At 41.8% G+C, this 27,719-nt stretch overlaps 1 protein-coding gene across 5 annotated transcripts in view; it reads right to left on the reverse strand.

Moving 5' to 3' along the window:
• Positions 1–4,363: 4,363 nt before the first annotated feature.
• The window catches only part of EIF4E3 (eukaryotic translation initiation factor 4E family member 3), a 69,979-nt gene continuing 46,623 nt past the window's right edge, over positions 4,364–27,719 (reverse strand). For all 5 annotated transcript variants that reach the window (XM_061195530.1, XM_061195532.1, XM_061195529.1 and 2 more), the window contains 5 exons: positions 18,760–18,854; positions 17,094–17,154; positions 14,436–14,502; positions 10,537–10,692; positions 4,364–6,186 (listed from right to left, as the gene is read on the reverse strand). In XM_061195530.1, coding sequence (XP_061051513.1) covers positions 6,140–6,186; positions 10,537–10,692; positions 14,436–14,502; positions 17,094–17,154; positions 18,760–18,785 — 357 coding nt within the window. In that variant the 5' untranslated portion in view covers positions 18,786–18,854 and the 3' untranslated portion in view covers positions 4,364–6,139. The remainder of the gene's footprint in view (positions 6,187–10,536; positions 10,693–14,435; positions 14,503–17,093; positions 17,155–18,759; positions 18,855–27,719) is intronic.

Below are 27,719 nucleotides of genomic sequence, written 5' to 3' on the forward strand. Positions count from 1 at the left end.
GTAAGAAAAGTACAGTCTAGTCTTACCTGATGGCTGCCAAAGGCTGGAATAAAAATTACTGACTTAGAGAAGCAACTTTCACATGTATCTGAACATCAAACACAACACACAATATAAAATCAAAAATAACTGGAACAGAAAACTTTTCAGTCTGACCTTAAAAATACTGAGCAAATCACTAGATGAAGCCAGATCAAAAGGAAGGGCATTACACCAGCTTGTAGCCATATGTGAAAGGGCCCCAAATGCACAGGGCACAGATGGTATACCACGGGGAGGAGGGGGCACAGGCAGATCCAAAACATCAGGCAAATAAACCTGCTTCAAGTTACACAGGTAACACAGTTCAAAAGAATGAATAATTTTGAATGCAACTGATAAGATTTTAAATTTGGGACAAAGGGTACTGGAGGTGCCAAGGTAAAGTGTGCCCACTAGTTTAAGCTCAGAAATCCTTTTGTGTAACAATCTCAATGAAACTGAAATCTCGGTGAGGGGACATGCAAAGGGATGGTGACTTGTTATTACCCAATTACTGAGAAGATAGTTAAAACTTTTTGAAAAACCATACAATGGCTGTCAGCCATCTTACCTGATTAAGGGCTGAGAAATTTTTTTTGGGGGGGTGGGATTTAATGTATACTCACAAAGCTAATCGCTCTATTCAAAAATAGAAACCCTGTAACTTAATTTAAATGCTTGAAGTCCTTTAATATTCCCCATTCATCATTTATGTAAACTGCTAAAATTAAAATTTTCACCTCCTAAACCTTCATTAAAAGTCGCTTCTTTGTATGTAAAAAAAAAAAAAGTTCTATAGAGAACTCAGAAATGCTGATATTTACTTCGTTTGTTTCTCTCATGCAAAGTTGCCAGGTTAATAAATCTCAAACACTTGTTCCAAAATAGAAGTTTCAGAAAAATTCTCTGACTTCAACATGAGAAGTTGAAACTGTCATAAAGAGATTGTGCATTTCGTTAAATGAGTTGATCACTTTTCTCAGGCAGCAACCAAAACAAAAACATTTAAGACAGATTTCTTCAATCTTGTGATTTCTGAAGGACACAAGAGCATAGAATATCCAAAAGGCTGTTGTATTGGATATTCTAGTAAGGTACATTCAACACACACATATACAATGGGACTCTCAATTTTAGTAGCAACGATGAACAAAATAATACTGACTTCACAATGACTTTTGCTTATCATTCACATGGTTTAGGGAATACTTTGATTTTTTTGGATACTTCCATGTATCAAAGTATCCTTCCAATTTAGTAACAGCTTTGCTAAGCCACATCTAGGAGTGACAATTAATTTGAGTGGAAATTCATTCCCAGACTACTTTGATAGTCATTTGAACAGTTTTGCGTTATTTTACATGCAATTTTATAGCTCTATAACGTTCATTTAATCTCGTTCAATGATGCTGAACCCCAGATGCCGTAAGACATTATGGAAAAGGAGTTACTGCACATATGGGGTACCTACTTTTTCTGAACATTAATTTCTTTTCTCTTAACAGGCTGAAATGGTATCTAGAAAAGAGAAAAACCACCATTGTGTATTAAAGGTTTTATATTATGGACTTCCAGAGGTGGGCTACCTATTACTGCTTGGGGTCCTAGCCACAAAGTTCTTATTTATGAACATCATTTTCTCAAGTCTAAGTAATAATGGCTTTCTCCAGCCTTCAGAAGGTTGTTGGTATCATACACCCAAATCAGGTCACCTGAGAGAGCTTGCAGGGGGCGGTGGCGGTGAGGCTCTCCCCATTTGAAACATCAGGGGGTTGGATATAATCAGGGGTTTGCAAAGTGGGGGGTCTGAGGACCATCCACATTAGAACCCCTGGGGCGCTTGCTAAAAAGGCAGGTATCTGAATCAGAAATTCTAGGTTCGGGGTCGAGAAAGGAAGCACCCCAGTAAATTCTTCTGCATGCTAAGGGATGGGAAGCCCTGGTAGATGATCTCAAAGGTCCCTTCCACTCTAAAATTCTAAGAGTCTGTGAGTTCTAGGAGTAGAGTTGCATCAGCCAGATCTCTAAGAGAGTGACTCTGAGCCTGAATGGGTTAACCTAAATAAGAAGTGCTGTTAGATTTCGATGCAAATGTAAAAGCAGAAAACAAAAACAGAACTGTATCATCAGATGTGTGAGGCATCTATTTGGGCTTTTTTCCTCACGGGAGATGGAGAGGAAGAGCCCACTCTAACTGCTGCATAGGAGAAGAGACCCCAAGGGGGCTTTCACTGCACTTCCGTTCCTATCCTTTTCCTCCTCACCTTCTGACCCCTCTCTGCTGTTGCAGCAGTTAGCTCTCCAGGCATTGACCACCCTGAGTGACCAAACTCTTAAGTAACTTGTCATCGGTCTGAATATCCTCTTTTAAGAAATAAACTGTCTACAGGCAGTCCTCTACTTTCATTGGTAACGAGCGAAACGTGACAGAAACATCAATCTAGGAAAGGTGAACAGCAGACTTACATTTTTAAAGGGGAGTTTCATATTTAGAAAGAAAAAAGAAAAGAAAAAAGAATCAAACTCTAACTTTACTTTTCTCCCTTTGGGCACAAGATTTGCCCACTTTGATGAAATATTTCTGGTATTTCCTATATGTTAGTTTATTTCATTCCTTCTCTTCCTAACTGCTTATAGGCTCAATGAGAGCCTAAGATTTGAGATTTTTTTTTTAAAGCACATCCGGAGTGCTCTATCTTTGACACATTTTTATTAGGTGTAGGAGAGCTAAACTTCTACTGGTAGTACCTCATCAAATTTTTATAAAACCACAAGAGCAACAGGCAGTGGAATCTTAAAATGATTATACAAACAGACAGAGCTGGATACATTATGCTGCTGAGGCAGAACCGCTGGCGGGAAAGCAGCGCCACCATGTGATCGCTCCAAACGTTGTCAGCTTCGTGTAAATACAAAAGTTGGGATCCTCTCAAAGTTGGGCATTGTGTAGCAAAATGCCCACCTCCTGGAATAATAAGGTTCTTTTCTAACACCACAGTGTGACACTGCTTCGGTCACTGAGTGTGACAGGCAGAGAATGAGAGCTGCTTATAACAAGGGCATCTGATTATGTATCGGTGTATCAATGGCCAGATTGGATCAGATATTTAGTGCGTGATCGGGGTGACATGTTTTGGCGTTAGGGGGACAGACTTTGAGTGTTCCCTGTTTAAGGAAGCCAGGACTGCGGTGTAGCCTGCAGACTTCAATGCCCAGTTCTATCACGCTGGCTAGTCCCTTGTCCTTTCACAAAGGACAATCTCTCTGTTGGTAGATTATACACTATGTCTAGTGGGCCCAATTATGTTCAAAATTTCTTTCAAGTACAAAGTCTTGTGACTATATGTATGATGTAGACATCGGCTAAATTCAAGAAAGTGGAGGTCAGAGTCAAGTTAAACTCAAAGTTTACCAGAATTGTGTTTTCCTTTCCATGTTTTTTCTCCATCAACTGTGTCCCTGAATTTAATAGGCACGTTATATTAAATGGACGTGTCCTCTGTAAACTACACCCTCACTTCAGAAATGCAGAAACATTGTGGGTGGGAGGAACATTAAAACGGAGTGAGTCGGCATTCAGAAAGCGCTTACAAAAGAGAACCAAAATACAGACAAGTTACTTTCAATGAGTACCATCTGTCCTTATTTAATAGGAATGACAAAGACCAGAGAGCAAGCTCCCTGGCTTCTGGATGGCTCTATGCAGAGTCCAGGCTACACCTGCAAAGGCTTGGCTGAAAGACACCCGGATTCTACTGCAAGTGCCCCCTTTCCCCAGCAATGGCCGAGGGGGGGACGCCACCCTAACACTAAAGTCACGTGCCCCACAAAACATTTCCTTGTATCTACAGAGAGTATTAGCTTCTTTAATCCAAAAAGGTAATGAGAGGTTTTTAAACTGATTACATCAGCTTAGTTCACACACTGTCTCTTAAGAACTAAATATTCAATTAAAACAATTTCCAAAGCAAAATCTGACAAAATCCTCTCTTAGGGTAATTTAGATGATAGGTTTTTAACTTGGGCAAATTAAACCCTTCTCACAGTTGGTATTTTCCACAGGGTCAGAAAGAGTGGCACAAGTTCTCTGGGACAAAAAAACTACTTTGTGTGTTAAGCCATGTTTCGTGATCATAAACAACAGAAACTAGAAAACATTAATGGGAGCCTAACATTCCTATTCCTTTTATTTTTTTACTTCAAAAGCTACATACATGCAAAACTTGAACACGTCATCACAATGCTTTAAATAAAGTTCAAAAATAAAAATACTTCAACATCCATTTACTTATGGAAATATATATGACAATTATAATGAAGATAAGTCAATTATATCCTTTTTTCTACTCTATCAGAAAAATACTTATATTATAAAAAAGAATTTAAATTCATGCCCAGAATATTTTTTTTAAATCCTTGATCAATAATTTAAAAACAAGTTGGATGTTAGTACAATGTTTAAAAAAAGAAAAGTTCCAGGCTTTTGAAAAATGGGTCTGATATCCTTATACCTCATTTTGAAATCACTGGAGAAACTCAAGTTTAGAAACAAAGCATTAAGAAAAAAAAAGAAAAGCCATGATCATTGTTATTATGGTTGATGTAGTTAGTGATGCAAGTGAAGGGCAGGACTTTTGTAAAAAGATATTGTTTCAAATCCTTTAAAATGTTTGCATGGAGGATTTTATTTACAAACACAGGTTGTGGGCTGGAAGTAGCCCCACCTCTCTCTGCTGGTCAATACTGCAAGAGGAATTAAAACTCCTGGGTGCAATGAAGTTTGGATGCACCGCCCTCCTGTGAAATGTATAAGCATGCCCTAGCTCCTGAGTCCAGAAAAAAGCCAGCAGGAGGAAGCGTCTCCAAATGGCCCTGCCTTTTTCAGGTAGACGCAGCAGGAGGCTTGGCAGAGTCGAGGGAGGGAAATCAGAACATTCTGAGTGTTCCAGAGGGTGGTCATTTCCTTCTACTAAAACCGGTATTTATTTGGTAACATAATACGATGTATCTCAACAATTCTAAAAATTAATGTGAACAGAATGCATTCAGAGTTCAACTTTGTGAATGTTCACATTCATCCTGGAGATGAGATTTAACTTCTGCTCCTAAATGAAAAAGGCAGGGGAAAGCTACCCAGACCGGAGAATGACTGATTATTGGAAACAACACACAATATGAACAGTAAAAGGGGATCATTTAACCAAATGTGTCTGAATTGATTTGGAAAGCCCTAAGTGGGTACACACACCCAAAATTTAGAAGCAGCTTAATTCAAACAATTAAAATATCACCTTCTCTTTAGATCAGAAATTATAAGGTTTCCTACTGAGACAAACCCCTTGCTACCACTCTAAGCACCTCCCTTTGAAAAGGCCAAATTGAAATTCTGGTTGGAAAATATTTCCACAGAGGGTCCAAAGATCTACAGTTTGATTTATATCCTGACACTCAACTGTGATTATAGTTTTCATGTTTGGCAACCCAACTATTATTTTCCTTTCATCTCGGAAAAAAGAAAAATTCTTAAAAAGGAAAAATAAAAGATGTGTGTGCTCTCAGTGAAAAATCAGATTAAGTAAGGTTTTTCTTTTCCCTGGGACAGAAAAAAACAATGCCCAGTGCACAGTATGTAGGAATGTGTCACAACAAATAATCAAAAGACAGGTTTCACCGAGCTAGTATTCCTCCGAGGACAGTGTGGTTTTCAAAAGCAGTATTGTCACGATTATGCATATTCTCATTAACTAGGTACAGCAGAGCTACTTAAAGGGAAACCAGTTTCTTGTGCCTCAATGAAAGGGGAGTATAGAAAACAATAATTAGACTGAATGAGGAGTTTAAAAGGGCAAAAAAAAAAAAAAAATTGGAGTGAAAAGAACAGAGAATTCAGAAAGCAAAAAAAAAAAAAAAAAGCAAGTAATGTGACGGTAAAAACCCACACAATCTCCCTCCACCCCACCTGCCACTTTGAATCCTAATTGCTCAATCTGCAAGGGCAGAAACCCACTCTAAATGGACCAGCATCGGGCTTCGGCAAGTCTTCTCTTCACTCTCCCTCCTGTTAAGACCGTTTCCAAAACCAATCAGCAAAGGACAAAGAATTCTTTACAGAGTGCAATTAGTGTTTTCCACGTCCACCTTCAAAAGCATGATGCTCTTCATGGGCTAAAGGACAGAAAAAAACAAAAAAGAAAAAAAGGAAAGAAAACTTTAAGCAAAGGATGGGGCAACCCTCCTCTAAGGCATCTCATTCAGTTTCCCCAAATGCTGGCAAGAACTCAAATACCTTTGTGTGCCAGTAACTGTTAGCTAAGGCATGCATTTCCTGAGAAACGTAATAATGAAAATTAAAACAAGGAATAAACAAGCAATGGGCATGCTGCCTGTTCCTTCTTGCTGTGCCGGAGAGGATGAGTAATCCCAACAAGCTGATGAAGAGGATACGCTGGGCTGCCAGCAAATTCTGTAGGGAAATGGGCCCCGCAGAACGCAGTGCTGGGGAGGGGCCTCACAGAACCAAGACAGGGCCATTCACAAGCTTATCTTTAAAAATAAAACAAAACAAAAGTAAAACAAAACTGAGAACAACACAAGGAGGGTAGCCATTCTCTTAGGTCCTCCCCTACCTTTAAATACCTTCTGTGGGCAATGAAGTTTCATTAAATGGATGGGTCTTTTATTTTTCCCAATCACGTTTTTTTTTTTTCTTTCTTTCTTCTTTTTTTCCAGCCCTACTGTCTGGCTTGCAAAATGACTAATTAAAATTAGGAACTTCAGAATAAAAAATGATGCTATGAAAAATATTTTCCAAAGACTTAAATTTTTATAAAGTGGAGGTGGGAATTGGGAGACCCGTGAAATATAAAATATTTCCTCCAAGGCAAAAGGCCAAGTTTGAAAATCCACTTCCTGGACTTGGTTAAATCCATCATCATGAAGCAAGGGCAGATCCTCTTCTCTCAAATGGAAAAGTTACTGACTTGGGGCTGAAAAAGCCAAAGGCCACTCAGGATCCCCCATGCTTTGTCCCCCCACCCCCCCCGCCCCCCGCTAGGAAGGATGTCCTAGGAAGGCAGACATGGGCTGGCCCATCTCACCTCTTAAGCCCCTCCTAAGTCTGTATTTTTAAGGTGGACTAAATTCTTCAGACTAGTGTGTGGTAGGGGTGAGGCAGGGAACAGGACCATCCTTTAGGATCATCATGGTTATTCACCCAAACCTGATCTTTACTTGGATAAAACACTGAGACAAGCACACTTTACAGCTCCCGGGGTTACCTTAGGTAGGCCCAGTTCCCAAAGGTGGCCAGGAATCCAAGCTGACTTAATTGAACATTTCTCACATGTAGAACTTTATAAATATTTCACTTTTTATGGTTTTTTTTTTTCTTTTTAAGAAAGATTTTTAGGACAGACATCAAACAAAATGTGGCCTGCTCTTCTATGAAGTATATCATTGCTACTGGGTCAAGTGTGTGGGGGGGGGGCCCACAGACCTCTTAGCGATGCTGGACCCCAAATGATAAATCAAGAGATAGGAACTGTCCACAGATTTTTATTACTTCTCAGTGTGAGGGACAGTTTGGGGCAGTCATAGTTAAGACAGTGCAATCCTGATGGGTCACGGAGATGGGAACAGAACATTCAGAATCGGGAGAGTTCTGGGGAACAGGGAAAAGTTCTGTGGGCCTTAGGTTAGCCTTGGTTGAAAGGGAATATAGAAAAGGTCAAAGCCAGGAGTCAGCAAACTTTTTTCTGGAAAGGGGCAGAGGATAAACATCTTAGGCTCTGTGGGTCACAGGGTCTCTGTCTCAACTATTAACTCTACCCTTGTAACATTAAAGCAGCCACAGATGATATATACCCAAACAGGCATTGCTAGGTACCAATACACTTTATATATAAATACTGAAATTTGGATTTCATACAATGTTCATATGTTACAAAACATAGTTCTTCTTTTGATTTTTTCCAACCATTGAAAAATGTGAAAGGAATTCTTAGCTGCAGCCCATACAAAAACAGGTGGGAAGGGGGCAGATTTGGCTTGACAGTGTAGTTTGCCAAACTCTGCTCTAAACAATTCTCACATCAGAAGACATTTGTCATTCAGCTGCTCCGAAGAACCTAACAGAATTTGGCGGGGGGAGGGGGTCTCCATTCATTTAAGTTTCCCAGTCAAGTAACCAAACTGTATCTAACACACAGATAACTTATCAACAACCTGACCCTCAGCCACCCGACTGGAGGCCCTGCCCAAATTCATTAGGGCTCCCCTGTCACATGGCTCCTGTAACAAGACTGAGGAAAAGCGTGGAGTTGGCCATTTCTTACCTAGTTCACCCTACCACCCTACCTGTTCTTTACCTACCTACCTAACACCCTACCTGTTCTTTATCAAGCTGTGAATAACATTTCTGCCCAAAACCTCATTTTTCCAAATCAATTCTGCAGCACGTGGTGTATAACCCTGCTGCGTAAAGGACTGCCTGCTTTATATAAAATAAAGACAATTGCTTGTTTTTTCCAATTCCAATTTTTATTTGAATAATCTTTGAATTTTTAAATGTCAACTTATGCCCTTAAAATATGCATTTCTACTAAGACCCGCAGCCAGTTCTGCCTAACTCATGAACGTCACTATGGCCTCTACATAAATGTAGACGCCGTAAAGGGCGCCTGATCTGGGAGCTGCAACGTCCCCTCCTTCGTCTGGCTTTTTTCTCCCCCCGCCCTCCCCCAACCCCAGCCATCACAACAATGAAGTGATGACTCATCCTTGCTTAGTCTTACCTCATTATTGCCACTGCCCTAAAAACTAGCCTAACCGCTCAGTGGCCCGATTGCCTCTGTGGCCTAAACACTCCTATCATGTGTTGAGCCTGCTGCTACCCTGCGTGCTAGAATTTTGAAGCAGAAGGGACCTTGGAGATCATTTAGACCAACCTTCTCAATAGTTAAGATGGGAAAGTGAAAGGAGGAGAAACCGTGACTTGCTCGAGGTCACAGTGTTGAAGTGGGACAAAAATCCAGAGTGCCTGACTTTACCACTCCAAATTGCTTTTCTCCTCTTTGGAGTCAAATGTGGAGAAGGTTCTAAGGAGGTAAAGAACGTGTTCGCCCCGTTCATAAATGGCGGCGAAACATACTTCCTTTTGGAGAGTTTCTGCTGGAGTTAGTCTCGTGGAGTACAAAAAACAGCCCCTCGGTGAACTTTCAATTAATGTCTGGGCTGAAAATACAATTAATGTTCCCTATGGAGTCAAAATTGCATCTACGAATGTGCGACTTCCACACGGCACAATCAATAAGCGACTTCTGCAGTGCCATCCTCTGTCTCTTTTATTTAAACTTTCATTTAAAATTCAGACGCTAAGCATCTCCTGAATATCTGCAGCAGCAGGTCTGTCCCACTGCTTAAAATCTAAATCACTGGGCCTGTGATTATATGATTGCTTAGAGGGAGGCCTTACTCTTCATATCATAGTAAGACAATCACAAAGCAAAATTTGACTTTTTTCTTCTCCTTTTTGACAAGGGGTTGGGAAAAGTGAAACGCTAATAGAGTATATTTCACTAATACTAAGATGCACTCCCCACCCTGCCTCCCCACTGCACATATGAAGACCCCCGGAATCAAGAATGTGCCATAGTTTAATTAGGAGCCTTGTATTTTTCTTTCTTAGTAATACTAAAATAATACTTATCATCAAGGGCATCTTAGATTCAATGAAATACCGTGGTTTAAAAAAATTGGGTTACTGACTCTTGGAATAGTTTGGGGAATAGGAAATTCATCATATACGTGTAGGGCTGTCAATCCTTCTCTCTAACTCACTGTTAAAACTGTAACCCGCAGTTTGATCTACCAAACGTTGGTTTAATTGCACTAAGCTGTTTTCATTATGAAAAAGATGACTTTTTCAAAAGAGCACACAAAAGCAATGAACATGAATCATGATGGAAACAATGGGTCCACACACCTATTCATACTGTTAACATTTCACCACTATGCGTGCATTCTCTTCTGTGTCACAGTCATCCGTAATGAGGACGTATTAGCATTTCAGTAGAACGTTCAATCATGCCTGTGCACAGAACGAGTTCCTTCACAAATACAGATGTTATACATTATAAATCCCTGTTTATGAAGGGATGATTGAAAATCTACCTGCCAGCTCATTTAACAACTTTTTTTGTTATTGTTGCTTCAAATTGAAGGTAATTTTTTCTGAGAGTGACAAGTTTGAGATCAGGTTTGAATTTTTGAAATAACAAAAACAGTAAGTATCTCCTTTTCTGATCCGTGTGTTTAGGCGACAACTGAAATCTCACTTTAATTTCTGAGGCTAAAAAAGTTTTTTTTTAAACGCCCTTAAAATGTATTTTATTGAATTATTTATTGGATTATAGAATTTCAAGCGAGTCTCCCTGCACCTCATTGGCAACACGGTTTCTGGCTTTAAAAGTATGACAGAATAAGCTAGAAAGTAGTAACTGGAAATGAAGCACTTACGTTTATAAAATACGGCTTTAAAAGATATGTGGGGCAGGAGTTCATAGATCTTTTCTAAAACGGTGGCTTCCCCCACTACAGCGGCATTTACATTCCAGACTTGGACGACGTCTTCCCGGTCCCGGACACTGACACTAACTCCTATTACTTCGTCATCTGAGTGGAAGGAAGGGGGAAGAAAGAAATGAGTTGTAATTTCAAGTCCGCTGGAGTCGGTTGTTTAGCACTTATCATTTTATCTGTAAGTTGCAGAGAAGATGATCAAGACAAGGTGGCACGAGAGAACCCGCGATAAATACTGTTTCTAAGGGGAGTCGTTGGACAAAAGCAAGTTAGTGGGCAAAAGCTGTAGCAGTCACATCACATTTATCCGGCGACTTAGATAAACAGAGTGTCCCGGCCAAACAAATTTTCCAGACAAGTAACTTACCCTTCTTAACATGTTACCGAAGCTTTGGACTACTTCTTACTCTGTTTTGATGAGACTTTTTCAAGTTGCATAATGATCGGCCTTCTGAAAGCCAACTGAACTCACATGAACTTTTCCTCGATGCTTGGCTGTCTTTGTTAAGAACAGCAAGTATTTCTCCCGACTTCCTGCCAACCATTCAGAGATCTCGGGTGGTTAGTGCTCTAGGCCCCGACACTCACTGGACCCAGACTGTGTGTTCCGAGTTGTTCCTTCTGCTTTCTGTGGTTTTGCTTGTCTGCTCCTTTCCTATTAATCATCCTTGCTCTTGCCTGCTTCTCCCTAGCCATCCCCCTTCTGGTTTGGGCATTTTAACTGTGGGCTAGAGAATCAATGACCATCTGCTAGCCCTGTGTATAAAGTTAAGTATCCTCTAAGTGTGGCCGTGTCATTAGAGCACTTCGGCAAATGGGCAGGAAAGCATTTATCTTCTTTGATTAATGGAGGTCTTTTTTTTTTTTTTTTTAACTAAATTCTGGATTTGGGACTGCCCTGTAGGTACTCGAGAACGGTGGCTGCATAAGTAGGATTGTGTACTGTCCTAGGGAGCCACTTTGCGGCTTGTAGTAACTTGCAGCAAAATGACAGGAGTAAAGACTTGACTCCTGGTATGCATGTTTGTGGCATCTTACTGAAGTAGGGTCACCCCTCTGCCCTTGCACACTCAGCATCAACAAGTGAAATGTGAAAGATGAGCATTATCAAAGTTAGGAAATTTTGCTTTAGTTAATATGTTTTGCCTAATTTTCCTTATGTACTATAAATCTGTACATCTCAGTATTTCTGCTATCAGTTTTTCCGTGTGTCTTCTGGAAGTTAAAATGTTCCAGCATTTAGATATAATTTAAATGAGGACCTGTCCAATTACTAAAGGAGTTCATCTTCGGTAAAATAATTCCTCTCTTTCCTCCGTCCTTCCCTTCTCTCCTTCATTCCCTTTTTCCCTCTCTCCCTTCTTTCCTTTGTAAATAAATTTGACTCTGGCTAAATGTGTATGACGTGACACTGAATAATTCCATATATAGAGGTGTTTGAAAGCAGACAAAATCAGTCAAAGGTGTCAGAAGTTGGGCTTGTGGCCACCTTTGGGGGAAGGGAGGGTGTGGAGAGAGATTCTGGAGGCCAGTAACATTCTGTTCCTTGATCTGGGTGCCAGTTACAGGGATCTGTTTACTTTGAGAATATTTATCAAGGTATACACATAATAGTTTGTGTCCTTCTCTGTATACATGTCACATTTAAACAAAAATTTCCAAAGGAGTAAACAGTACCTGATCACGGCTATCCACAGACACTGATTATCCCATCAAGAAATGTGTCTTATGTACATGTTTCTTGTTTTCTCATTTATCTTCAAAGTATATGTGCTAGAGCTCAATGTTAAAGTCTATGTGAACAAAAAATCATCAAGTGAAGAGGGAAGCTTTGGCATTTACCACTTTCAAGAATAGTCAGGAAGACACTAGCTCAGCCTTTCAGGAAAAGAGCAGCCTTTTCCAGTCTTTTGGTTTTGCCCATTTCTACACTATTGGTCAGAGGGTACTGTAGCTTTACGGGTGCTGAAAACGCTGAACTGTCAATATTTCAGTCTGGCCTGGCTTTTGGTACCTACGTGTAACCTCCTAGCACAGCACTTTCAGAAAGGGCATGGTAAAAAGGCTGCAGCCCGTATGCAAAAGGAGATCCATCAGCAAACGTGTAATATTCATAAGCAGAATCAACCAGCAAAAACCCTGATTATTTTAGGGTACTGGCAGCACAAGATGTCAGAGCTAGGGGGAGCCACTGTTTGAAGATGGGGGACGTGAGGACCAGAGAGATGAGCTGACCTGCTGCAGTGGCGGAGCTGGGTTAACTAAGAGCGAACAGTTAATACTTAATGGTGCTCTCGTTCCAAAGTCAACCGCAGAACAATAGGTCTTCTTTGCTCAATCCTGCCTATTTATTATTACTTAGACTATTTTCCCTGGTTCTGGAAACAGGAATAATTCATACAGAAAACTTCCTCTCCCAGGGATTTATCTGTTTATAATTATACCAAAGATGCATTTTTGACTACATATTGTAAAGTTGCTACCTATCCCCTATTTAAACAGAAGGAATCTGTACTTTTAAGACAATTTCATCTTAACCCAGGTTCTGTCTTCAGTGAATAAAAAGAGGTGTAAGAATTAAGGAAAACAAAAGTAGAATGATTGAAACTGTTAGTGAGGTAAATCTGAAACCTGCTTGGCACTGGCTAGGCCTATAAGGGTTCCCAAAGACAGAACCAGTTAAGAAGCCTGAGGGCAAATCAATCAATACCAAACAGTTAAAAAAAAATTGTAGCTGAAAGCTGAACAGGAAAAATGTTATTCTAAATGTTACCTCAGAAGCATTCAGAAGGAACCACCCAAGAAGAAAACAAAACTTTAAACTAGCAATTCAATTTTCCTCTTTCAGTGGTTTCATGACAAAAACAAAGCAACATAAAAATGGGGTAAGGGATTAACTGGTACAAACTATTCGGTATACAATAAGCTACGGGGATGTGTTGTGCAGCTTGGGGAATAGAGTCAATATTTTGTAATGACTACAGATGGAGTATAATCTTTGAAAATTGTGACTCTTTATGTTGTGCACCTGTAACTTATGGGTTTTGTACATCAGCTATACTTCAATTAAACAACCAAACAAAAAAAGCAAAATAAAAATGTATTCACAGGGCTCTCAGAAACTCACTCAGTATTTGAAAACTCAGTGAGTCTTCAAGTAAAGTCTTCAAAGTAAAGTCCTGAAGACTTTACATTTTAGCCCCAATTGTCGGACCACAGGCACTAATGGTGATTCATCCCCATCTCCCCTTTATCTCTCACTTTGAGGAGAAGGGACCAAGAGAGGGACATGAGGAAGGGGCGAGGAATTGAGAGGGGCAGAAAGGACTGTGCCGACCTAACTACAAACTTCAGGTGACAACAAAGGCACTGGGCTCTTCTGGAAGAATTGGAACTGATGAAGGAAACCCACCACCAGTGGTGTTAGGAGCCCAATGTCAAATTTCATTTTCTTTTCTTCTGGAACAAATATAAGGCTGTATGTCAATTATACTTCAATTAAAAAAAAAAAGTTTTCCTTCTTTTCTGCCTATTTATTTTTAGACAGATGGTCATGGATACTATGAAGATGAGCTGTAAGTGCAAAAAAATATACAGGCATATACACATATGTATATCCACGTGATATACACATATGTAAATATACATATGCACATACACATATAACATGAAAACGCCACGATCACATGGGAAAAAGCTAAGTAACTTCACAGTTACAAAATAAGCAACTCCAAAATATGTAAAAAAGGCAAACACACAGAAACAAAGCTCAGCAAGGAACAAGCACAAGCCAAGCAGGCGCAAGCGGGGACGGCCAGAGCTGAGGGTCTCATTACCTGCGACGGCACAGTCTGTGAACTGTTCCCCGATAGTCGCTAACAACAACTCTTTCCAAACTGTGGACTGGTGCGGGAAAAGAATAAAAAGCAAAACAAAAGAAAACCAAAGAAAAGGAACACATACACATTTTTAAACAATTATCTTCAGGAGCTACCCAAGTCACATTTTCTTTAACCTCTCACGCCCTTTCCACGCCCGTATCTGGAGCCCGCAGACATCGCTGAATCACAGGCATAAACACCCACGTGGTGGCATATGTTTGTATTGTTTTACACATTGCTTTGCACAGAGAGATACAAGGGATCCCAAGTCACAAACTCTGTGTCCACAAAACTGTGGGGTCCGAAGCCACAAAGCTAATCTCTAGTGCCACCTCTGATGAAGGTGAGAACAACGTGGGAAAAATGCATTCAAATGACCTACACTTTTCCAATTTCTTTGCCTCTCACTGATTCAAAATGTATCAGCTGGTTATAAGTGAATGCTATTAGGACCATCCTTCTCTTCAAAACCCTTTCCTGCTTTTCCTGCAGTTTATAAGGTACTTCCAGGGTTACACAAGTGAAGAACCCTTAAAGAAATTTCTGGTTTACTGACTACCAGAGACTTGCAGATTTCCCTTCCCTTGAAGGTATTTTGTTTCTGCTAAGTGACTGAACTGTGGTGTGTGTGTGTGTGCACGCGTGCATTTCCCTGGAAGAATCAGTGCACACACTACTCCACCTCTTCCCTATGAGAAAACCTTGAGCCTCTTCTACTCAAGATCCCCTAATGCCGTCCAATCAACAGCCAGCATCCACGCACAGGTAACTGGAGGCCTCCAAGTTCTTTCTAGTTACTCCTCCTCGAAAAGTTCTTGGTTCCGTACCTCTTCCTTGTCATGGTTCACAGGCCCTGAACTCCACCAGAACCGGGTTTGAATCCTGACAGCCGGCTTAGAGCTGTACCCTGGGCAGGCTACTAGCCTCTCTGAGCATCAGTTTCCTTCAGCGAACAGGGAATAATAATAGGACCGACCTCCCAGGGCTGTTGTGACCATTACATTAGTCAACAAATGTTGCGTTCGACGGGCTCAGTACTGTGATTGCAACAACAGCACTGGAGATGTAAGATCCATTCCATAAACAGCTGCGTGTTTGCTCTGGACCAGGCGCCCACTATATATTAACTATAGTAAGAGTATGTATTATCATGTTCTAATGAGCTGAAAGCAGCCTCGCTGAATTTTTAACCAAGACCACAGCAGTTAACCAGCATGACTTTTCACTCTCAAGGAGGGTTTTTTCTCTTTCCTCGACCCTCCGTTCTGGTCTACCTGTCCCCCACCTAGAAACCATCCCTTCTGTTTTTTATCTGTCTCATCTGCAGTCTCTCACGCTATTAGGAACAAAGATGAGTGTTGAGAGGAAGTTAGGGGAAGGGGACGTTCCCTCTCCTGCTGTGAATTCAGAGGAGGCTGACCCACCGGATTCCCACTGGCCAGCAACAAAGAGAGGGCTGAGCTGCTTGGGATGAGGACACTTGTGCAGATGTGAAAGCGTTTATTATTTGCGACTGAATGTGGTCAAGTGAGCTGACAAGGAGGGAGGACAAACTTGTCTTTCAGCTACCTTTCAGCCAACGCTGACATCATGATTGTTTCTACCAGAAGTCAATGTCTACTGCAAGTAAATAAAGAACATGGCAAGGGAAACGTGTTCTTATGGAAATTCAAAGCAACTTTCTCTCCTTTTAGGGGGGCAGGAAGAGCTTCACAGGCCTTGCTTGGTTTTTTGTTTGCTCCCCTGACGTTTTAAAAATTATATATGCCAAATACTAGCCAAATCTCGTAGCTACGCATCTTAACGATAGTTTGCACCTTTAACAAACAAATTGGGTCATGTCTTTAGGTTTGTGCTTATCGGGAAACAATGCAAGGTCAAGCCTATGGGTCCCTGGAGATGTTTCAATCCTTTGAGCTCATCCACATGAAAGAAACCATGAAAAGGTGAGACTGGGGAGCACGTGTCCTTTCATCCATCTTCAAAGGCGGCTTAAGAATAGATTTGAATGCTCTTTTCAGTCAGTACAATGAACTAGAGCCCACTCCTGGGAAACCCAGGTTTCTGAGGCTTGACCACTGCCAACCAGCGCCCGAGCAGGCCGTGCCATCAACCAGGGTTTCATCAACCCCAGAGGGAGACTGGACACAGCCTCGCATGAAACCCCAAAGAGCGGTGAGATGCAAGGCCTCCCACGCATCCCCACTCTCTGTGCCAGGGTCATTCTCAGAAGTGCTTGTCGCCCCAGTGGGGAAGGGACGAGCCTTTGCTGGGAAGGGTCCTGCTTCACGCAACGTAAACCCACTTCCACATGTCGGTTACGGCTGTGGAGGACATGACAGCCCTAATCAGCTTTTCTGTCAAGTTTATAGGCATGTAGCTGTTCAGAACTATATGATACAGTCACACTATTACACCATTTCTACAGAGACTCACAATATATTTTCAAGGTGACAGTGTAAGGCAGAAAACCACCAAGGTCAGAATAGAATTTCTCACCCCCAGTCCCGTTCTGAGTCTACCAGGCGGACTGTCTAAAACGCACAAGAGGTTCATCACAAGCAGTCAACAACCCCGAACTTAGCTTCTAGAAAAGGATGAGAACAAACCTACCGTGCTGTCCTTGGGAACTTTCATCTTCCATACGCCACCCTTTGCATTACTCTCCTCTTCCCTGGATCAAAGACCAATGTTCACAGTTACACTCATGGATTAAGCAGCGCTACATACATCTAGTTTAACAATGGATGACATTAAAAACAAAAAATAATGAGGCATTCTGCAATAAACTCTCCCCGGTTCGTTTTACTGGAAACAGAAGCAGATGAAAGAAAAAGGAAGGGGATGGAGATAGGGAGGGAAGAAAGTGGGATTCAGGGGCCAAAAGGGTAGGGAAGGTGATGGGACACCAGGCTCTCATCTGCAAGGAGGTGGTGATGAGAGGTTCCCTAGGCCACCCGGGGTGGACAAACTAATACAAGTGCTTCACATGTGTGAAGGCCTTTACATTTCAATGTCACGCTCCTGACATCGCCTCATCTGATTCGCATTTCAATCTTGTGTCATAAGCCTAATGGGGGACTCAGCCCCGGTAGAGGACATCTGCTGTATCCCTGTGTAGTAACTGCTCCCTCTTCTGGCAAGAGCACCCCAATTTCCCTTTAAGGAGCTACTTGTCCCCTACTCTTATGCCAGACCCTTTCTGATATGGCTGATTCCATATCCTAGCTTTAAAGGTGGGCTTATGACCCAGGTTTGCTTCCTAGTCTTTATGATTGGCCAGGGATGGAAAGGCAACCCACGCTGGGCCGATGAGAGCCTGCCCTGGCATTTTATTGGAGCTGGTGAATGCTGACATTGACAAACTTGTAGGGCTTAAGACTGGAGCTTACAAAAGCCATTTTGTCACCACAAACGGGAGAACCTGCCTGAAAATTAAACCAAGGCAGAGAAAAGCAAAGCAAGTCTGACGGAGAGTGTCAGATTCCTAATAAGAATTGAGCACCCAGATCTCCCCGAAATCAGCCCTCCCGGTAGACTGTTTAGTCACAGAGGCCAAAAGATTCCTTTTTTTCTTTTTGGCTCAGTTTACGTTTCTGCCATTTGCTACCAAAGAGCTAAGATATATTCCCGTTTTATTAATGAGTAAATGGCTTAGATCAGTTGAGGGACACGATGCAAGGATTTACTACTAATTGGGACTCCAGCCTAGGCAAACTGGCTTACTGTCCTCCACCCTCAACACTACTCCAGCTATTAAAGAAGAAAAGACACCTTCCCCTCGACCCTGGGCCATGAGCGGTATCATACACTTTCTATGTGGTCCACATGAGGTATGACTGAGGTTATATGATCTTTGTTCATAAAATAGATGTGGGTACCACATCTGTTCCCTCATCTCCCCTCCAGCCTATAAGCTTTTTCACTCCACTGTCCAGGTCATTATTGAACAAGTGAAAGAAGAAACCCAAATGATGCCACACCCCCATACAAAGACCTGCATGGCACCTTCAGCGAGCTAATGAGGACCTATGTATTGTGAGACTGCAATGGTGTCCTCCATGGGCGGAGGCTGAGACACCTTGTCATCACTCTGGAGCACACGGGGAAAGGGGTAGAGGGAAGGGGTCTACTTCAAAATTAAATCATGGCTAAAATGACTTTGCAACACCACCAGGAGAAAATTACTTTGGCATTCTAATTTGGCATGAAGTTATTTTATTAAGTTCACAACCATTTCCCTCCCACCTTAACCTCAAACTATACAGAAGACACTTACCAAAGTGGTCGCCTCTCTCCTCTCATTAAATGATAACTACATCTCAAAGGCAGGCTAGTCACAGGAGGAATATTATTGTACACACTCCAGAATATCTTTAAAAGAAAAACACTTTGTTTAATACACCCAGTATTGACTTACTGTGCCTCTAGCTTATAAAATTAATAATGCATTAAAGAAAAATCAGATTCTCATTAAGTCCTATCCATTCAAACTAGATTTTTCTCAGTATTCCTTGTAATTTTCTGCTAGAAAATATAACATAACACTAAAGAATGTTCTTTTCTGAAGGCAGGCTAAGTTGTATGCTTCAGGAAGCTATGGTTTAGCAAACATTCCTATGCAATGTGTCTCCACATAAAACAGGGTAAGGATCTTGCTAATGATTTTTCTGACAGGTATATGGCATCTAATAAAGCCTGTAGTGCTGAATATATGTACTGAACCATATTTCCTTATGACACAGACTCTGTCTTCTTTCTAAGCCTAGAAAGAGTGTGTTACACTTTGGATTGGGGAATGGGGTACAGAGGAGGCAAGGAGGAATCACCTCATGTGCTCTGTCCCCCTTCCTTTCCTCTCCCAGAAGAAAAAGGGAATAACTCAGCTGCCAAAGCCACAAGTTGCCCAAGATACACGGTGTTAGGAATTCCATGATTGTGTGTTCTCCAAACTCATATAGTGAAACCCAAGCCCCTGATAGGATGGAATTAGGAGGTGGGGTCTTTGGGCATAATTAGGCCATAAGGATGGAACCGGCCCCCCACCCCCCATGATGGGATTAGTGTCCCGATAAGAAAAGGAAGAGAGTTAGCCCTCTCTCTCCACCATGTGCAGATATAATGAAAAGATGTCCATCTGTCTATAAGCCCAGGAAGACTGCCTTCACCAGGACTTGACCATTCTTGCACCCTGACCTTGAACTTCCAGCCTGCAGCACTGTGAGACATCAGTGTTTGTTGTTGAAGGCACCCAGTCTATGGTATTCTGTTATAACAGCTGGAACTAAGACACAGAGTGGCTGGTAGTCAGAAACAGATTACATAAAAATAATAGAGTAATAGTAACAATGAGAGTAACAGAAGCAACAGTAATAGGGCCAGGATTTGGTCTATGGCTTTTACATGTTTATGTAATTTCTCTTAATGACAACCTAATTAGGAGGTACAATTATTATTCTTGTTTTATAGATAAGGAAACTGAGGCACACAGACTCATCCTCCCAAGCATCACTGTTTGGTATGACCATCAGGATTAGGACAAGAAGTGAGTTTACAAAGAAGAAAACCCTTCCCAGTTTGTTTGGAATGGCACCAAGAATCTCTACGCTACGAACTCTACGCATAGAATTACTATACAAATGAAAAATATCACTCTGCGCGGTGAAGTAAGTCAGGGGTGGTTGTCTGGGTCTCCTAGTGGATCTGAGGAGAACAGAACAAGCAATAGAACAATTAGAAACATGAATCCAAGGGCATCATGAATGGAGCAGCATAGGTGGAATGAAATTTTATCGATGTTGAATGATAATCCTTATGGGTTGTTTGAGCCCACGTTGTATAAAAACTGAAGCCAAATTAACTGCAAGGCCAGCACCAGGGAATGATAAGATAAAACTGAAGGCAAAAAAAAAAAAAAAAAACCACCTGACAGTAGATTTATTAAGAATACCTTATAAGAACCTGCCGTAGAGCACAGGGAACTCTACTCAGTACTCTGTAATGGCCTATACGGGAAAAGAATCTTAAAAAAAAAAAAGTGGATATATGTATAACTGATTCACTTTGCTGTACACCTGAAACTAACACATTGTACATCAACTATACTCCAATAAAAGTTATTTAAAAAAAGAATATGACAAGAAAAAAATTTTTTTAATGTCAGGAAAAAAACAAAAAATAAACAAACAAAAAGAATACCTTGGGTCCCTTATACTAAAACGGTGCTAATGTAGGAAGTAACTGAAAATAGCTCTGTAGTAACAGTAGACCCTCAGACATCTGTCTTTGTGGAGATACCCACCTTATAAATGGTTTGCTATCAGTGCAAATGATAAGATTACTCCAATATTTCAGTTATAGCCTGTGGTGTGGGTGTGAATAGGCAGAGCTGGAATTTGAGGCCAGGCAGTTGGACTCCAAAACCTGCATCCTTAACCACTAAGCTATTTCCTCTGCAGATATTACTACATATTTTCGGCACATCTTTCTCCAGTCCTAGAAGCCATGGACCAGGTCACGAGGTCATGGACGAGGTCACAGAGTGAGGGGCACCTGTTGAAGATGTTTTCCCACCAGCACGTGCCCTTAATCACACTGACTATGCCACTGTCTTAGCTCTAGCCTAGGACTTCTGCAATGATGTGGCAATGACCTGTGCAGACTTTATGGACACACTTATGCTAGAATATACATCCCTGCTTCCACCAAGAGGACTTTGGTGCCAGCAAACTTCAAGTCTCCTAAAAGGCATACCAGGCCAGAGCACCTGCCCTCACACCCTTGCCAAAGTTCTCAAATCCTAACTTTTCACCCAGTGTTTGAAGCACCTTGGAAAACACAACAAAATGCTTCTCCCGTTCCAAAGGTGAGAAAATCACACTAAGGATCGTGCTACAGTGTGTAGCTTTAGAAGCTTCTCTTGAAAACACAGACAGACAACTGATTTTGTTAGTCTTGGCAAATCTGAGAGGAGGAGATTACAGCCCAAGAAGATACAGTGAGAGACTTCACCCTGACCTAACGTACTTATTCAAGTGCATATTTGCATGTTTCTGCATGAACACAAAATGAGAGTGAAATATGCTGTGACCTCATTGAAAAGAGCCCCATTAAAGTCCGTGGCACTAAGTCGGTCTGTTTCCATATTGCAAACCTCACGCAGTGTGTGGAGTACTCGTCAAGCATGCAGGATGGCAAAAGAGCTGAAGGAAGGAACCCGGCATCACACAGCTCCTTAGACCTTCTTCCTCCCCTGCGGAAGCGAAAGCGCTGTTTCACTGGAAACTTGATAATTCCTGGTCATATTCTCTGTAACATCCTTTTATGTTTGTTAAAGCATCTAAATTTTACTACAGATAGAACCTTGCAAACAGATTTCAAAAGCCCTTAGACTTATAATTAATTCTAAGTGGTCTGCAAACAGTAGATTTCAGTAAAACTAAGCATAATGTTTATTACTAATAATGAAGGGTTTTTTTCAAAAGCCTTAATGACAACCCGAGGAGAGGGAGGGAAGTCAGGCATCACTTACTCAGTCAACATGTGTGGACACCAAGGAGGGCAGGTGCTGTGATGAGTCCCAGATGTGGTTAGCTTCACTAGACCATGGTGTCCACTTAACAAATCCCCAACCTACGAGCCCTGATTGAAGCAATTATGCTCCTCCCAACGGTCTTTTGCCAAATAGATAATCAATCGTTACCAGGAAAACTGGCAAATTTCCTCATTTTTTTACTAAATGTTCTGAAGGAAAAAAAAAAAAAAAAGAGACTATACTTGAAAATACTTGAGAAGAAAAGATGCCGTGTGGTGACAGACAACACGGTGTTAAAAAAAAAAAAAAAAAAAAAGAAAAGAAAAACATCCAGCAAATACACCTCCAGAAAAACCAACAAATCCAGAATTTCTTCCGAGGGTCATAGCATATAAACCTTTGAAAGTATTTTTGAAATTTTAAACAAACATTTTCATTCCTTAGGTATTTCTAATTGGCTGGGGCTTGCATCCCACCAAGTGAAGCAATGGTTTATGGGAAGGGCAGAGCCCAGAAGAAAGGCAACTGAAGAGCTTAATGGATGTTTTTTAATTCACAGCAGACACAACAGGCTGAAAGCAAAGTGTTTCTGACCTGGGAGAGCCAGGTAGTGGAGAGAGAAATGGGTTTTGCTTTGCATTCCAAAGGGCTTGACTTCAAGTGAGAACCAAAGTTTGGAGGACTGATGGGGGAGTGGGCAATTTCTCACCACGCAGTTAAGTCCATGAATGAAAAACAAAGTCCGAGTTAGGGAGCTAAGTGGGGTTCACACATTGAGAGAACAGGAGAAAAGGTGGGGGAAAAAGCAGAGCAGTGTGTATGCGGCTTCCTGGGTAAGGCCCATAGGTATATGTTTATTGATGTTAATATTTTTCAGTGCACAGGGCTTTCACTTTGGTGAAAACCCAAAGACGTGATTGGACTCAGAAGCTTACACACCATTTTAACAAAGGATGATAAATTGTGGAGAGTGACCAGACAAAGGAAAGGGGGTCTGGGGCCCCTAGAGGTGGTATATGGTGTGACTGTGCTGAGGAAATACAGGGTACATACATTTGCTTAGTAGGTTTGTTATGCAGACTCAAGTGGTAAGAAAAAGGGATACCTTTACAAATGTAAATTTATGTCACCTTTAAAAGCGTAATTTATGCCCTGATTTCAGGCAGATAGAGGAGGTCAGAGAGCTCCTCCTGGGTCTGCTGTTTTTCAACTGCCTTCAGTTCAAAGTAATTCTTAAGTTAAAGTGATTTTTGGGGTGGCATATTCTGATCCCCCTTGAGAGACCAAGTTTTACATCTGAAGTGACTGAATCACTTTCACTTTGCAAGATTTAATCTCCCATCCCACCCCACCTGTACAATGGCTTCCACTGCCAACATGCCAGCAGACAGAGAATCCAGGTACTCTGACTTCAGTTCTGTTCCTGCACAACTGGGTTGTGACTATAATGTTGATCCCATCACGTACCCCATGAATAAATTAAATGACAGCTACATAATCCTGTTATTCTCGATACTAAGCTTCACTAAACAGAACTATGAAGTAGACCTGCCTGCAGGGCTTTCCCTCTCTTTTTTCAGGAGGGAGTTTCTCTCTTTCTTCCTTCGACCCTGCTCCTTCACCCAAATGGTTCACTGCAGGTCATTCTATTGCAGGATGCCACCCACCGTGGGCTGCCCTGCTGTGTTCCAGGGCAGTGAGGACTTTGAATCAATCTTTCTATCGTTCTCCATTATCGGTCCTGACCTATAAAACCTCTCCTCCCAAAAGGGACAGCCCTCCTTTCCCAATGATTTGCAAAGCAATCTGCTGTCCTACCTTAATGACCTGCGAGAGCACAGCAGCTCCACAACCTTCTGATAAGGGATGATGCCTTGATATCACCGGCCATATACAGGTATAGAAGGAAGATTCTCTTCATTTTAAGAGATTGTATCTATATTTCTCTGAAGACCTTCTGTTTATGAAAAATGATGCTGGATATCCATTTACAGAAGAAATATGAAGCTTCTGTTTTCCGTAAATTTAAGTAAAAAGTCGGTCAATTTATGGGACCACTGCGTAGGACACAGAACAACAGGACACAGTGTGGCAAAACCTGGAAGGTGATACCTGAGGTGGGTTAGAATGCTACACAGGAATGAGTTTTCAGGGCTGGAATTTTGGTCTTGTGGTAGCAAGGGGGCACTCCCCTGCAAATCGTATCTGGCCGGTAACTCCCTTCTCCCACAGGTAAAATCAGGCTTGTTCAGAAGCTGTGTTCTATTCCGCACTGCATGCATTTAGGACATAAAAACACAGAAGAAATGTGGAAAATTTGGAAATGTTTACAAAAGAGTAAAAGGAATCAGTAAGTGCCTGGAAAACACATCTAGATGAAACATGGAATTTTCCAAGAAAGGCAGGTAAGTAGGGAATAAATTTAACTCCAAGCAGAGGGCATTACTGGCGGCTGTGATGAGAGTCTTCAGCAGGGGTCAGTGGGCCAGCTGGAGACACAGGCCTCCCTCACTCCCCAGTCAGGGTGGACCAAAAGCAAGAGGATGGACCTAGAAAAGGAGGGAGTTCCGGTTCCAGAGCACAGCGTGATTGGCTGTTTCTACCACGTTTCGGGCCACTTGCCTCCCAGCCTCAGCCCCTCCAGCTAACAAAGGGGGATAACAATTCCTCTGCCACCCCCATCAGCATCTCTGATTTGCTGAGGGCCTCAAAGTACAAAAAGACATATTATTCAATATGTCCTTATGGAAAGCAATCATTAATACCACATGATAATTACACTGCATCTAAACATAGATGAGGGAAAAACAGACACGATTAGGGATGTAATTTTTTAGTGCTGACAGAGCGAGAGTTCAAGAATCAACATATAACCACAAAATAAAAAGACAGTGGGGCAAAAGCATATCCTCAAATGACTTTAAAATCAGCACCCAGGCTAGTTCTCAAATACTAAGGACTACTCACAGATATTAAAGACACAGGCTGAAATCCCCAAACTCATCAACAAGTTAAATACATTTTCATAAGTAGAGGTATTTGCAGTGGTATAATCTGGGGAATGACCACTTGAAATAAATCATCTAGAAGTAGTGGTACACAGTTTTGTGATTTAAAACATGATTGAGGAACGTACAAGAAGATGTTCCAATAGAAGCAGGCCAATAACAGCAGACGAATTCATTATTATTATCCAGCACTTACTAGGTGATTTTTACGTCCTTGTGCCATTTCATTCTCACAACCTCATGATGCAGTTGGTATCACAATTATTCCCATCTTAGAGATGAGCAAACAGATACAGAGCAGTTAAGCAACTTGCCTGAGCTACTAAGTAGCAGATGTGAGATACCAACCCAGGCAGTGTGACCACCCTACACCCAGGCCCACAACCTCCCCGGTCAACCGATGAAGCTGAAGCGTAGAATCCAACCTTCTGTAAAAGCTGCCAACAGCTGAGGGCTTACTAAGTACCAAGCACTGCTAAGAACTATGCAATCTCATTTAACCTTCACTCAACCCTAGGGAGGAGGAACTGCTACCACCTGTTTTACAGATGAAGAAACGGAGGAGGACAGACACATCGGAGATACGACAGAACTTCCTGACCCCTTGGGGCAGTGTTTCATTATCATCCCCCTATGTTGAAGGAGCCCTTTTCCCAATCACTTTCTTGTGAAACTTTAATACCACCAAGAGACTATATATCTATTTATGTACTGTATGCCTATCTGTGCTTTCTACATAAAAACTGCATGATTTTTTTGGTCACGCCGAGCATCAATTTTTGCCGCCATTGAGAATGTGTGGTTACAGCTTAACAGATCGTTATGTGAGCAGTCTGCTGTGACAGGAAAGTGGTTCATTTATTAATTTCTCATTCATTCATTGGATCCTTCAGTATGTATGGAGTGAAAGGAACCAGGCACAATATAGTACTCCATTTATATGAGGTTCAATAAAAGACAAAACCAATGCACGGTGACAGAAATGTGAATAGTGGTTGCTTCCAGAAAAGAAGGACTGGTAAGAAGAGGGCATAAAGAAAGACTTCCTGACAGGATGGAATTTTTTAATCTTGATCCGGGTGACAGTTACATGTTTGCGTATCTTTGTCAAAATTTACCAAACTTCTACACTTAGGAAACCTGCATTTACTGAATAAATTATATCCCAACGAAGTTTTTAAGAAGGTATTTCCTAGTATGTGCCTGCCTGGGTACTTTAAATTGGTCCCTGAAGACCCTATGTCACTTGCTGCCAGATACCAAGGCTCAACCAATGCTCTGTTGTCATCACACAAGGTCAGGGAAACAAACTAATCTCTCCGTGTAACTTTACCAATGTCTTCCTGGAATCCCAGGCACAGTTCTGATGATCCAATGTCACAATAGCGTGGGAAAAGTCTAATGAGGACCTCAAAAAAAAAAAAATCAGTGGGCTCTAAGAACTTCTACATGAGGACAGGCTTCAGAATCAAGTGCTCTGAGGTTTACACAGCGGTGCTGGGAAGAGGTAACAAGGTCCATAATGTCACCACGGGGAGAAGTGAAGGGGACCCCTTCCTGGACTCTGAGAGCATCTGTCCCTCTGGACGGTGGCCCACGTGCTGTCTTGTGACACTGCTTGTACTTGGCACTGAATGCTTATTTACAACAGCACTGTTATTCTGCTCTCCACATGCTTAGGTCATTTTCTCAAATAGTTCAGAGACAGCCTGTGGTAGGGACTGCGTCTTTACACCAGGCTTAGGGTCCTCTGTGGCCACACGAGGCACCTTACAATCAGATTCCTGGGGCTGCATAACCGTGAGTACTAAATTTCCTGAACCAGATACTGGGAGAAGTGTCTGAAAAAAGATCTCTGCACAACTCCTGTGCAAGTGAGAGGCTGCCAAAGAGACACCGATCTATTGGAATTTCTAAGACATTAAAAGATTTAAGGGCAGAACACACAATTTAAAACTGGCCCTTCTAGAAAATTCAGGACACATAGTCCATGCAAGTATGAAGCAGCCTTAAAAGCCTTATCTTGTGTACAACAATGTATTAAACTAGAGGAGGAGGAGAAACTTGATAGAATTTGCTTTGAAAACACTAATGTGATCAACTAAATAAACCAGGTGGTTTTTTTGTTTTTTGTTTTTTTTTAACGTTCATCCTAAGAGTTGGGTAGAGAAAGAACTAAGAGATCTAAGAGCTTACATTTGCTGACAACCTACCATGTATCAGGTCTCCTGCTAAGCCTGATAAAGACATCATCTCGTTCGGTCCTCATACCCACCCATGGAGGCAGGTGCTACCATCACACCAGTCTTACACAAATTAAAGGGCTGATCCCTGCCCAGTTTAGGATGATGGAATTTGAACGTGGAGTAGGACACGGGTCCGAGACCTTCCACTTTCAGGCTCAACACTATCCTGCCCTGTGGCCTTCAGTAAGCTTGCAGGTGGGTGCCAGGGCCTCTCACCGATGGCAAACAGAGCCCAGAGAGGGAGCGGCTGAGCTGGTGCGTAAATGAGGACACAGAGAGAGATCGTCAAAACCACACCAGAGGCACGAGGGTCTGGGAGACGATAAGGTTCCACACGTCACCAAGAGAACAGCAGGCCACTCGGGCATGTGCTCAGCTGGCCTTTGGGGTAGACGTGGCTGAGGGCTGCTCTGCCAGAGTGGACGTGAGAGCTGAGGTCAGGGCACAGCCC

Source organism: Eubalaena glacialis, chromosome 7 (assembly GCF_028564815.1).
Source record: "Eubalaena glacialis isolate mEubGla1 chromosome 7, mEubGla1.1.hap2.+ XY, whole genome shotgun sequence".
In the NCBI taxonomy this organism is placed as follows: Eukaryota; Metazoa; Chordata; class Mammalia; order Artiodactyla; family Balaenidae; genus Eubalaena; species Eubalaena glacialis.